Here is an 11,940-nt window from a genome sequence, read left to right as displayed (position 1 = left end):
TGAAGAAGGGTCTCGACCAGAAACGTCACCCATTCCTTCTCTCGAGAGATGGTGCCTGTCTCGCTGAGTTACTCCAGTATTTTGTGTCTATCTTCTAGCAATCCTGTCCTGCCTCGAGTCTGCAAGTTCTCCCTGTGGCTGCATGATGCTTCATTATCCTCCCACATCCTAAAGACGTGTGGATAGTTGGCTGCTGTAAATTATCTCTAGTATGGAAATGTATATATACACGCACACTGAACGATCTTTTCTTCGCTTCTCTCTCTCTCGTTATTATATTGTTTACAGTGTACTATGTTTACATATTCTGTTGTGCTGCTGCAAATAACAATTTCATTGTTCTATCTGGGACATAAGACAATAAAACACTCTTGACTCTCTTGGTCACTGCGCCATCAGGGCCCAGCAGCTCCAGGATCAGGCGATCCGCTGCTTCCGGGTCCCGTGGGCGAGCCTCGGGCGCCCCCTGGCGCTGTGGAGGGGGAGGGAGCAGCGCCAGAGCGGGGCCCGGGCGGGTGGGCGGCATGAAGCGGAGCGGGCCGCTGGTGCTGGGCCGATGGAGGCCCTTCGCCCGGGAGCCGGCCCGCAGCTTGGCCCTTTGGCCGGGTTTGATGTGGCTGGAGCGGGCCGCCGACCTGCTGCAGGTGCAGTGCAACTTCGCGGGGGCGCTGGCGGCCTGCGAGCGCGGCCTGGAGTGGCTGGGCCGGCAGCCGGGCGGCAGGTGAGACAGGGCCCGGGGTACGAGGCAGTGGGCGGCGGAGTCAGCGGCCGCACCAGACCAGGCCGCCCATCCTCATTCCCCCTCTCTCTCTCTCTCTCTCTCTCCCTCCCCGCAGTGCACCCCGAGCCGCCGACATCAGGTCATCCCTGTGCGCCATGGGGCTGCAGGCGCTGGCCGAGCGACGGCAGTGGCGCCGGGCCTGGGGCTGGCTGCTGCAGCAGTACGGCAGCCCCGACCGAATTCCCGCCGCTCTCCTCCAGCTCTGGTGAGTGTTGGTGCAGCCCGGAGATGCCCTCGGCTCCAGTCGCGTTTATTGTCACACACACGAGTAGGGCGGGGGAGGTGCAGATACAATGAAAAGCTTGCTTGCCATAGCATCACAGGCATATAGACTCGGGCATCATACGGAAACAAAGTGTATACATGTTACACAAATTCTACAGGATAGTGGAAAGAGAACGGTTGTGCAATAAAGAGGGTACAAAACCGATGAGAAAACAAGTCCACGTTAGTGCAACAGGTGGACCGCAGTAATGCTGAGGTAGGATTTGCGTTGTTCCAGTCCCTGGTTGTTCCATTCATCTCCCACCAACCCTAGTTCTGTTCATCTGCTACCCATAAATATCAACCACCAGGTCTCTTCCCCATCTGATCTTAACCGCCCTCTAATGGTCCCCGTTGTCGTCTCCCTTACATATCGATGCCCGCACTGGTAGCCTTTGTGTTCTCACATCACCCTTCCAACTCTCCACCTTCACCCTCCCCCCATCTGGGTCCATCTGCCTTTTTTCTCTTGTCTGCTGCCTCTGTCTCTCATTCCACCCCTCCCCCCAGGCTCCTTCTGCCCATCAACCCTCATCCCTACTTCCTCCTCCCTCTTTGGTACCAGCAATCTCCCTCTCCCCTCTCAGTCCTGATACAGGGTTTGACCCATTGACAATTTCTCTTCACCTTTTACCCCTGTCGCTCAGCCTGCTGAGTACCTCCAACAGGATGTGAGAGTATATACGTGCTGGTTGTACAACTCCCCTTGCCACTCTCCCCTTTGAAACAGCATAAAAGGCACTACATCAAAGAATTCAGTTGAAAGTGTTGGATAAGGCTGTGAGTGTTTTAATGCCTCAGCCTCTTTTTCAGCCATGATGTATTACTCTCTGAGCTATACAAAGCCTACTGAATCATTGGGCCATACATCATGGAAACAGGCCCTTCGATCCAACTAGTCTATGTTGATCAAGATTTATACTGGTCCCATTTGTCTTGATGAGTGTTGATGAAGGATTTTGACCTGATTCATCAACAATTCTCCCCCCCCACCACCCACCCACCGATGCCGTCCAACTCACTGAATTCTTCCGGCATTTTCTTTTTTTGCATTGTTTTATTTTGTTTTCCTTCTCATTTTATTCTGACAACTCAAGAGCAGTCTTGACTTCCATCAATTCTATTTCCCCCTACAGTTCCCAGTTATGTATTCTCGCTTACATTCCGGATAACTCCCTCGATTTCCCTCTATAGTCAGTTAACTCTCCAGCCCCCACATCCATGGGATGTGAGAGAAAAGCAGAGGAGAACGTGCAAAGTCCACACAGACAGCACCCGAAGTCTGGTTGATCCCTGGTTTCTGGAGCAGTTTGGCCCATGAAGTAATGGCGGTAGTCTACATTTTATTCGTGCTGATGTTACAGTCACGGTTATGAATGTTAAACATCCTTAAAATGCATGAAGCTGATGATATTCTCTGTGGCAGCATCATCCTATACAGCAAGGCTGGAGAGCCTGGCCAAATACAGCAGGCCGCCAGCAGCTGGCTTAAGGGCAAGGCCAGCACAAGTGCCCCAGGAAGTGTGGGTCTGGTGTTTGAGTTGTATATACTGCATGTGCTGCTGCCACTTGGTCTTTATGCAGAAGCGGTGAAGGAGATCACGGACACCACATTATTGACGGTGCAACAGAAGGAATCGGTGCTGGAAGTTGTTTTGCGGAAGAGACCCAAACTGCTGGAGCAAGAATTGGCGGAGAGCAGGAGCCAGGTTCCAGCAGAATGCAGCGAACGCAAACACTCGGGTAACCTCCAATGCCCGTCACATCTCGCAGTGTCCAGATATAAAAGCAGAGAATGCTGCAAATGTTTATCAGATTAAAATAGCAACTGTGGGGGGAGAGAGACACAAATCAGTTTAGTTGAATGACCCTGATATGCCGAGTAGCCCCAGCCTTCTCTGATTTCATTTTAGATCTCCAGCTTCTGCACTTTTTTGCTATTTGCCTTTCCTGATTGGCTGCGTTCTGTCTAGCTCTGTCGGCCCACAAACCAGTATTCCAGCTGCTGGCCTCCAAAGGGGCTTTGCGTCCTTTCCCTATTTTCCCGTGCAGGATATCCCTGGATTAGAATGATCTTGTCATGCAATGCAAAGTCTCGTATGCCATCCCATTCTTTGGTGAGGCCTCGCCAAACTGTTGAACTGTTAAGGCTGTGATGATTGTGCGCAAACTTCATGCTGCCCCTGCTGTGTTACACATACAGTAGGAAGAGATGGTTCACACACCGCAATGTGTTTGACAGACTCTAACCTGCATAATAAACTGACTCTAATAAAAAAGATGGAGCAAACAATTGGAGGATAGACACAAAAAGCTGGTGTAACTCAGCGCGACAGACAACATCTTTGGAGAGAAGGAATGGGTGACGTTTCGGGTTGAGACCCTTCTTCAAACTGACCTTTTTGTGTCTATCTTCGGTTTAAACCAGCATCTGCAGTTCCTTCTTAAACAATTGGAGGAACTCAACAGGTCGAGTAGAATCTTGTGGGGTGGGGAGGGGGAGTGGGCTGTTGGTAGAACTGGCAACATTTCAGGTCAGGACCCTGCAATCTGATCAACAATTGTCGACACTTCCTTTCTGCTGCTCGATCCGCTGAGTTCCTCCAGCAATTTGTTTTTGCTCTGGATTCCAGCATCTCTAGCCCCTTGTGACTCATAAAGCTACTTTGGTACTGAGTTAACAATAAGTAGAGTTACCATTGAGTCTTTTACTCCACACTCCGTGTTGCTAGCTGTATCCTCAGACTGCTCCACATCTGCCCACCAAGTCCTAATTCCCCAGGCATTTTGCAGACAAGACCATTCCAAAGCTCAGGTGGCTGCTGTCCCATCTTCCATCTTCTGCAAGTATTAGATTGAGGATAACCAAACATTGTCATGATGTGTTTCATTGCCACTTTCTTTTTCTTGGCAGCACAATACACACCACGCCATATGTTCCGGTTTATTCAGCAAGTGCTGGAGTTGTGTCGTAGAAGTCTGTGTTTGGTATCTCTTCGCAAGCTGCTTCTGGCCGTGTTCGTAGCCTATCTGCTGGTCATCAGGCTGGACCCTGGTGAGTACGGCAGCAACGCGCACCAGCTATCCCAACACTGCCTCCCAAACCTGCAGCCTCCCCCACCGAGAGCTACAAGGGCAACTAGAGCACAGGAGAACCTTCACCTGTATGTTTCCCTCCAGACCACTCCATCCTACCTGGGATTTAATATTGCTTGTCTTTCATTGTCACTGGTACTCCCTCCTTATCAACACTGGGATCACCTTCTCCAGGAGGGTTGCAGCAGTTCAACACTGCAGCAGTGACTTCTCACCGCCTCGTGAAGTTAATTAGCGATATACAATAAATGCTGGCCTTGTCAGCGCCATTCAGATCCCAAAATATAATTGATTTTAAGCCTGCTGTGTGTACCACTCCAGGAACTAGCATCGTAGAGCACAGAAACAGGCCTTTAGGCCGAACACATCCATGCTGGGCAAGATGTCCATCTGAGCTAGTCTCGTTTGCCTGTGTTTGGCCCATATTCTGCTGAACCTTTCCTGTCCATGCACTATCCAAATGTCTTCTAATTGGTTGCAGAACCAGTGCAGTTGAACCAACCTAATGCCCTGTGGTTATTGAGGTTATTCTCCTGATAGGAGAGATGTGATGTATTTTTTAAAAATAGATTGAATAATAGTTACTCCATCACTTTGTGTTTTTTAATCAAGATTCCAAAGACATACAGATTTGTTGGTTAATTGGCTTCGGTAAAAATTGCAAATTGTCCCTTGTGTGTAGGATGGTGCTAGTGTACGGGGATCGCTGGTTTGTGCGGACGGTGGGCCGAAGGGCCTGTTTCCGCATTGTATCTCTAAACTATACTAAATTCCAGCATCTCCAATCCCTTGTGACTACATCAGAACAACTGAGACTGCTCATCATTTTCTTTGTACCTGTTCTGAGGAAGGGTCTTTGACCTAAAATATTCTGTTTTGTTTTTATTTCAGCTTTCCAGCATCTGCAGTGCTTTAATTCTCAATATACTTCTTTTGTTTCCCCTTCAGCCTCTCCAGCCGCCTTTTCCTGTATAGCCAGTGTACGACACTTCCTCAAGTCAATATGGGACATTATGTTCTCTCCTTACTACAAGACAAGACTTGGCCAGTGACTTCGGCAGGAGAGTAGGTTAGTTAAACACCACAATCTAATGAATCTAGAAAACAAGGAAGTCGTGATGCTGGACTCTTGCTCCAGTGAAGTTCGCTCGAACCAGCTTGGCATATCAGACCTGCAGTTAATAGTCTCAGTGTGCAACAGGCACAGCCTTCAACATTCCCTTCTGTAATCCCTTTCAGTTCCACTCTGCATTGAAGGGGTTAACTATCTCTGTCCCTCGGTTGCTGCTGTTAGCTCAGACTCTGGTGGACTCTGTTAATCGGTGTATTGGGGAGGGAGGGGGGACTGCAGAGCCAAAGTATTTAGGTGAGAGGAGTAAATATCCTGCGGGGTTTGGTGTTTGTAAAGAACTTTTCATTAAAGGACACACTCAAATTTATGTCATCTGGTGCTCTAATGAAACAGACTGCAAGCCATTGTGAATACAATAACCACTTTAACAAAGGGAACCCCGTCAGAGGCTGACGGCCCAGTAAACATCACGGTAAGGGGCATGAGCAGCTATTGTCTAATTTTGTGTCAATAAATGGAACTCGGCTTTCATTTACAAACAGAACATAATGTCCTTGGGGCCAGAACCCCTCTACCAACCCAATTGTCGGATATGGCAACTGAGACCGAGTTATAGGTGTGACGTGTGTATATTTGTGACATCTGTATAGTCGACAATAAAGATGCACTTGAAATGTGTTGATTTTTGTTTGGTTTCCCATTAATTGTGTATGTTGCTCCCTCTGTGCCACCTCTCCCGCCCAGCCGGCCCTTAATTCATCCTTTCTCCTTACCTCTCTAGGTGATTGGAGGTTGAGCTGCCTATCCCCAGGGTAGTTCCTTAGGGCAGTGCCACAGGACAATTTTCTTCAGCTGCTTCTTCAGAAGCCTTCCTCCCTCCATAAGGTCGGAAGTGGATAATTACAGTATGTTCAATTCCACTCCACTCGTCTCAGCATGTGAAGCAGGCCATGCCTGCATGCAGCAGGACGGTGTTAACATACAGCATAGGCTGATGGAAGGCAAGTAGCATTTCTGTATGACCTGCCAGGAAATGTCAATGTCCAACATAGTCAAACCATCTGCGATGAATCGGATTCCCCAGCACGAGCATCCTGTCAGCGAGCAAGGATCAGAAAAGGATACATATACACAACGAGTACATGGGCAGATCTGGCAGAGCGGCATGGTGGCGCAGCGGTAGAGTTGTTGCCTTGCTGTGCTTACAGTGTCAGATGCCCTGGTTCGATCCCGATTGCGGGTGCTGTCTGTATGGAGTTCGTATGAGATCTTCGGTTTCCTCCCACGCTCCATGCAGGTTTGTAGGTTAATTGGCTTGGTATAAGTGTAAATTGTCCCTAGTATGTGTAGGATAGTGTTAATGTGTGGGGATCGCTGGTCGTTGCGGACTTCATGGGCTGAAGGGCCTGTCTCCATGCTGAAACTAGGTTTCCACTGGCCTTTTACCACACTATTGACAGCACATGTGTGGACTGTAATGAAATGATCTCCACTTGCCTGGACAAAGCAGCCCCATCCAACATCACTCCCTCCACTACTGACGCACAATAGCTGCATCGTGTGCATTTGCAAAATGCACTGCAGTTACTCTTCCAGGCTAATCTGACCACCTCCCAAATCTGTAACCTCTACTTCTAAGAAGGCTGAGGTCAGCACATGCAGGTTTAGGTTATACACTGTCCTGACTTGCAATTCATTGCAAGTTCTTTATTAATGCTGGGTGTAAATCCTGGAACTCTCCAACCAAAATTGTGCAGGTACATTTACCTCAAAGACTGGCTGTTTAAGGTGACTCACCAGCTTCTCATGACAACTGGGGATGGGCTGGCCAGCAACACCCATGAACAATGAATAAATAAATCACATAGAAACATAGAAAATAGGTGCAGGAGTAGGCCATTCGGCCCTTCGAGCCTGCACCGCCATTCAATATGATCATGGCTGATCATCCAGCTCAGTAGTCTGTACCTGCCTTCTCTCCATACCCCCTGATCCCTTTAGCAAAAAGGGCCACATCTAACTCCCTCTTAAATATAGCCAATGAACTGGCCTCAACTACCTTCTGTGGTAGAGAATTCCACAGACTCACCACTCTCTGTGTGAAGAAATGTTTTCTCATCTCGGTCCTAAAAGACTTCTCCCTTATCCTTAAGCTGTGACCCCTGGTTCTGGACTCCCCCAACATTGGGAACAATCTTCCCGCATCTAGCCTCTCCAACCCCTTAAGAATTTTAATTGTTTCTATAAGATCCCCCCTCAGTCTTCTAAATTAAGGCCCTGTACAACTGCAGCAGAACCTCCCTGCTCCTAAACTCAAATCCTCTTGCTATGAATGCCAACATACCATTCGCTGCTATGAATGCCAACATACCATTCGCTGCTATGAATGCCAACATACCATTCGCTGCTATGAATGCCAATAGATATTTGCAGGCTACACTGCTTTCAGATCGAACTAATGTCTATAAGAAACCTCTGGATGTCATGAGATTGTTGGAATTAAAACCTAACACAGAGAGCCTTCACTAAGAGAATCACTTTCACAAATTTGATTTTTGTGGGGTTCGGCCTCAGCACTGTGCCACTCTAGGAGCAACATAGGTGGGAAAACCTTGGGTCACAAGGGCCTGAGTGATAGGAAAGTTCAGTGCAGCCATGGTGAATGAAGCAGGGTTTCTGCACTTTCTGGGACAATGCAAGCACTTTCCAGATAATTATGGGAATCGGTAGGTTTGTAATAGACATCCATCGATTGTTCGTCTGATGGAAACAGAAAGATCAAGAAAGGGGTGAGACTGGTGTGTCCATGGATATATTTGCTATATGAGCATCTCTTCACTAACTTGTACAATGGCATTGTCGGGCTCAAAGACCATTGTGTGGGAGTAAAGATGATGTTTCAATTAGGACTAGTGCCCTATATGTTTATGCTAAAGGCACATTGCAGAATAGGTGAGGGCTGACAAATACAATAGATATTTAGTGTATGCCATCACAGAAGTAGACATAGATCATGAGATTACAAAATCATGAGTGGAATAGATCGGGTAGATGCACAGTCTTTTGCCCAGAGTAGGGGAATCGAGGACCAGAGGACATAGGTTCAAGGTAAAGAGGAAAAGATTTAATAGGAATCCGAGGTAACTTTTTCACACAAAGGGTGGTGGGTGTATGGAACAAGCTGCCAGAGGACGTAGTTGAGGCTGGGACTATCCTGTCGTTTAAGAAACAGACAGGGACATGGATAGGACAGGTTTGGAGGGATATGGACCAAGCACAGGCAAGTGGGACTAGCGTAGCTAGGACATTGTTGGCCGGTGTGGGCGAGTTGCGCCAAAGGGCCTGTTTCCATACTCTATCACTCTAAGACTGGACAAATTCCCAGAAATAGGCAAACTGGTCGGTAAGGATGAGGTGGGCAAGAATCTGTTTCCATGTTGTACAGCTCTTTGATTCTCTGATACTAAATCCCAAGGACATGGTGATCTGAATCCTAGGTTTTCAAGAATCAAGAGCGCGGCAGCAGAAGGCTCCCGGGAAGCACTGCGCGGCAACAGAAGGCTCCCGGGAAGCACTGCGTGGTGGCAGAAGGCTCCCAGGAAGCACTGCGTGGTGGCAGAAAGCTCCTCAGGTTCTTGATTTCCCTACTCTGGGTAAATTATTTTGTGCTTGCCCTATTAATTCCTCTCATGACTTTATACACCACTGTAAGATCACCTCTCAGCCTCCTGCACTTCATGGAATAATCTTCTAGCTTGCCCAACCTCTTCTACCTGCACCTAAGTCCCTCATGCCCTGCCAACATCCTTGCAAATCTCTGTACTCTTTGCATCTTAATGACATGACCCACTACCTATATAAATGTAATGTATTATTATTATTATTATTACCTGACCCGCGGATGTCATTATCGGAAAGGGCTAGAATCTGATATTATTCCAGTGGTAACAAGAAATAATAAAATGAAGCAGTGTCGACGGTTAGCCAATGGATGCAGTATATTTGGACACGAAGAAGACCTTTGATGAAGTGCCATGCATTATTAAACTAAATTGGAGGTCTAGCACATTGTTTTTGCTTTGGAACATAGAAGAGTATAGTGCAGGAATGGGCCCTTTGGCCCACAATATTTTTGCTGAACATGATGCCAAGTTACACCGATCTCACCTTACCTGCACATGATTCATATCCCCCCATTCCCTGCATTTCCATGTGCTTATCTAAAAGCCTCTCAATGCCACTATCATATCTGCCTCTACCACCACCCCTGGCAATGCGTTCCAGGCCCCCACCACTCAGTGTAAAAAACTTGCCCTGCACATCTCTAGTAAACCTTCCCCTTCTCTCCTTAAAACTATGCCCTCTAGCGTTGGACATTTGTACCCTGGCGAAAAGGTTCTGACTGTCTACCCTGTCTATGCCTCTCATAATTTTATATACTTCTTTGAAGTCTCCCCTCAACCTCCGATGTTCAAATAAAAACCCAATCCATGCATGAAGGTGCCAGCTGAGGTAAAGGACTAGTGTGAAGAGCTGAACGGCTTACTTGTGTTTCTGTTTCCTAAGTGAGGGACGCATGTTGGGCTACTGGAGACTGAACAATGTAATGAGTGAGTAGACAATTCCACTGCTGGCGGCTCACAAAACTGAGGTGTTTCTCGGAAATGCACAAGATAAATGTATCAATGTTACAGAATGAGCAGACCACGTCACTGATTGTTGAACTTGGACCATGCAGGGATATTGTACAAAGATTACAGAGCATAAATTTATAACAGAAAAATTGCATTTGCAGGAAATCTAAGATAAAATCAGAAGAATGCTGGAAATACTCAGCAGGTCAGGCTGCATATGTAGGATAAGAAGCAGAGTCAACCTTTTCAGGTGGAAGACTTTGACCTGTTGGATATTTCCACCATTTTTTGTTTTTCTTGTTGATTTGTGATAGCTGCCAGATTGCTGAGACTGTAAACATCACATTTCACAGGAGGAAGAGGTGATGATGTCACTGCACACTGGTGTTTAGCGTTAATATATCTGTTGTAGGGTAAACAATTGTGTGGGCTAATAATTAGTAAGTAGGGATGTGAATTATGCTAATGTGGTGACAGGAAACCACTTTCAAAGCCAAACAGGAATTTCCCTGATTATGCGTGTACACATCATTAGAACAGAAATTTGGATCTACTGTTAATGAATTTAGACTTGTGGATAATCATCTAATTCTGTTTGTCACCTAATTAAGACTTTCTGAGTTCTGTTCTGTAAATAAGACCATGTTTTACTGTTGATCAAGTCTCTCTGCCGTTTTATTGTTAGTCAAGTTTCTGAAATTAAGTCCTTGATTTACTGTTAATCAAGTTTCTGAGTAATCTTATCATCTGAGAATATTAAAAAATGTATCAAAGTCACACTTGACAGGTCAGCTTTGGCTGGCCTCCTGGTGTGCACCAGTTTAATAAATTGCCTTTTACTTCAAACACCAACTCCGTGTGGCTTTTCCATTTTGCTCCTACAATCTCTCAGGTAAGAGGCACATAGACCTTACAATCAGTCTGAAGAAGGGTCCGAAGGATCTGAAAGGTCAACTATCCGTTTTCTCCAGTGATGCTGCCCGACCCGCCGAGTTATTCCAGCATTTTGAGTCCACCTTTGACAAGTCAGGTTGTCCAGCGCAGAGACATGGATACCTGTGATAGTACAGGACAGAGATAGCTCTGCTCACCATTTGCAGCAGATGGGTGCGCCAGAGGTCCTTGTTTGCACTGCGTAGATATTTTGAAGGGTAAAGATAATTACTTGGGGTCGATATTTTACTACTTAAAAGTTGCATGAAGATGTTAGATAATGCTGGAGGCACTCAGCAGGACAGGCAGCATCTATAAAGAGAGCAATGGATTTATTGCTTAAGCCGAGAAACCGTCCTCAGCACAGATGAAGGGATGAGCAGCCAGCTGTGACTGGCTGTGAAACTGGAGAATGGTGGCGGTCACCGTTTTGTGTCGGGGATTTGTCTTCTAAAGTGGGAAAGTGGGAAAATAAACATGTTTTACGCAGCAAAGAATGAGAGTTGGAAAGGACCAGGAATGCTATTGACACTGTTTACGAGAGTTCTTGTTATTCACAGCTATTCTGTGTGGAGGAGGTGTAAGTAGAGGGAACTGAGTGAGGCAGTGGAGAGAAGAAAGTGTTGCTGGAATTGTGAGATGCAGAACAAAGCTTAGGGAAATCTGAAATAAAATAGAACGCTGGAAGTACGCAGAGAATCGAGCAGCATCTGTGGAGAGTGATGACCTTGTTTCAGAACTGGCCTGTCCTGATACAAACGGAAAAGACAAGTTATCTGAAGTTATTCAATTCTACGTTGGTCTTCGAGGGCTCAGGTGCTCCCAGACGGAAGAGGGAGTGGTGTTCCTCTGTCATGTTGGACTTGACTGAGGAAGGGCGTGTCTGGAGATTGAACGCCTGTGGGGAAAATGAGCCAGTTGCAATTAGGAAACTGGAAACTCAAATGGCATCAGAGATATAACACTTGTGAATGGGAAGGGTCCTGAACCAGGGGAGAACGTTGCAAAATCTTTAGGGAGTAGTGATCATTATATAAAAGGAATTTACGTAAATATTGCAAGTGATTTGTTCAATCTGAAAGCAGCATCTTCAATCCAAATAAAGGAAACTACAAAGGCATGATTGGCTTTGGTACATGGGCAAACTGGATTGGAAGGTA

General features: G+C 46.7%; 1 protein-coding gene across 2 annotated transcripts; it reads left to right on the top strand.

Moving 5' to 3' along the window:
• Positions 1-472: 472 nt before the first annotated feature.
• pex26 (peroxisomal biogenesis factor 26) lies at positions 473-10,692 on the top strand. Of its 2 annotated transcripts, XM_078417046.1 has the most exons (6): positions 473-721; positions 837-986; positions 2,472-2,788; positions 3,960-4,100; positions 5,090-5,210; positions 5,995-10,692. In XM_078417046.1, the coding sequence occupies exons 1-5, from the start codon at positions 525-527 to the stop codon at positions 5,191-5,193; spliced, it is 909 nt and encodes a 302-aa protein (XP_078273172.1). In that variant the 5' UTR covers positions 473-524; the 3' UTR covers positions 5,194-5,210; positions 5,995-10,692. The 2 variants fall into 2 exon arrangements, with proteins under 2 accessions (XP_078273172.1, XP_078273170.1); XM_078417044.1 differs by lacking the exon at positions 5,995-10,692 and having other exon boundaries at positions 5,090-5,905.
• The last annotated feature ends 1,248 nt before the right edge of the window (positions 10,693-11,940 follow it).

This window comes from Rhinoraja longicauda, chromosome 20 (genome assembly GCF_053455715.1).
Source record: "Rhinoraja longicauda isolate Sanriku21f chromosome 20, sRhiLon1.1, whole genome shotgun sequence".
NCBI lineage: Eukaryota > Metazoa > Chordata > Chondrichthyes > Rajiformes > Arhynchobatidae > Rhinoraja > Rhinoraja longicauda.
Note: the sequence above shows the minus strand (reverse complement) of the source record. Positions and strands in the feature narration are given on the sequence as shown.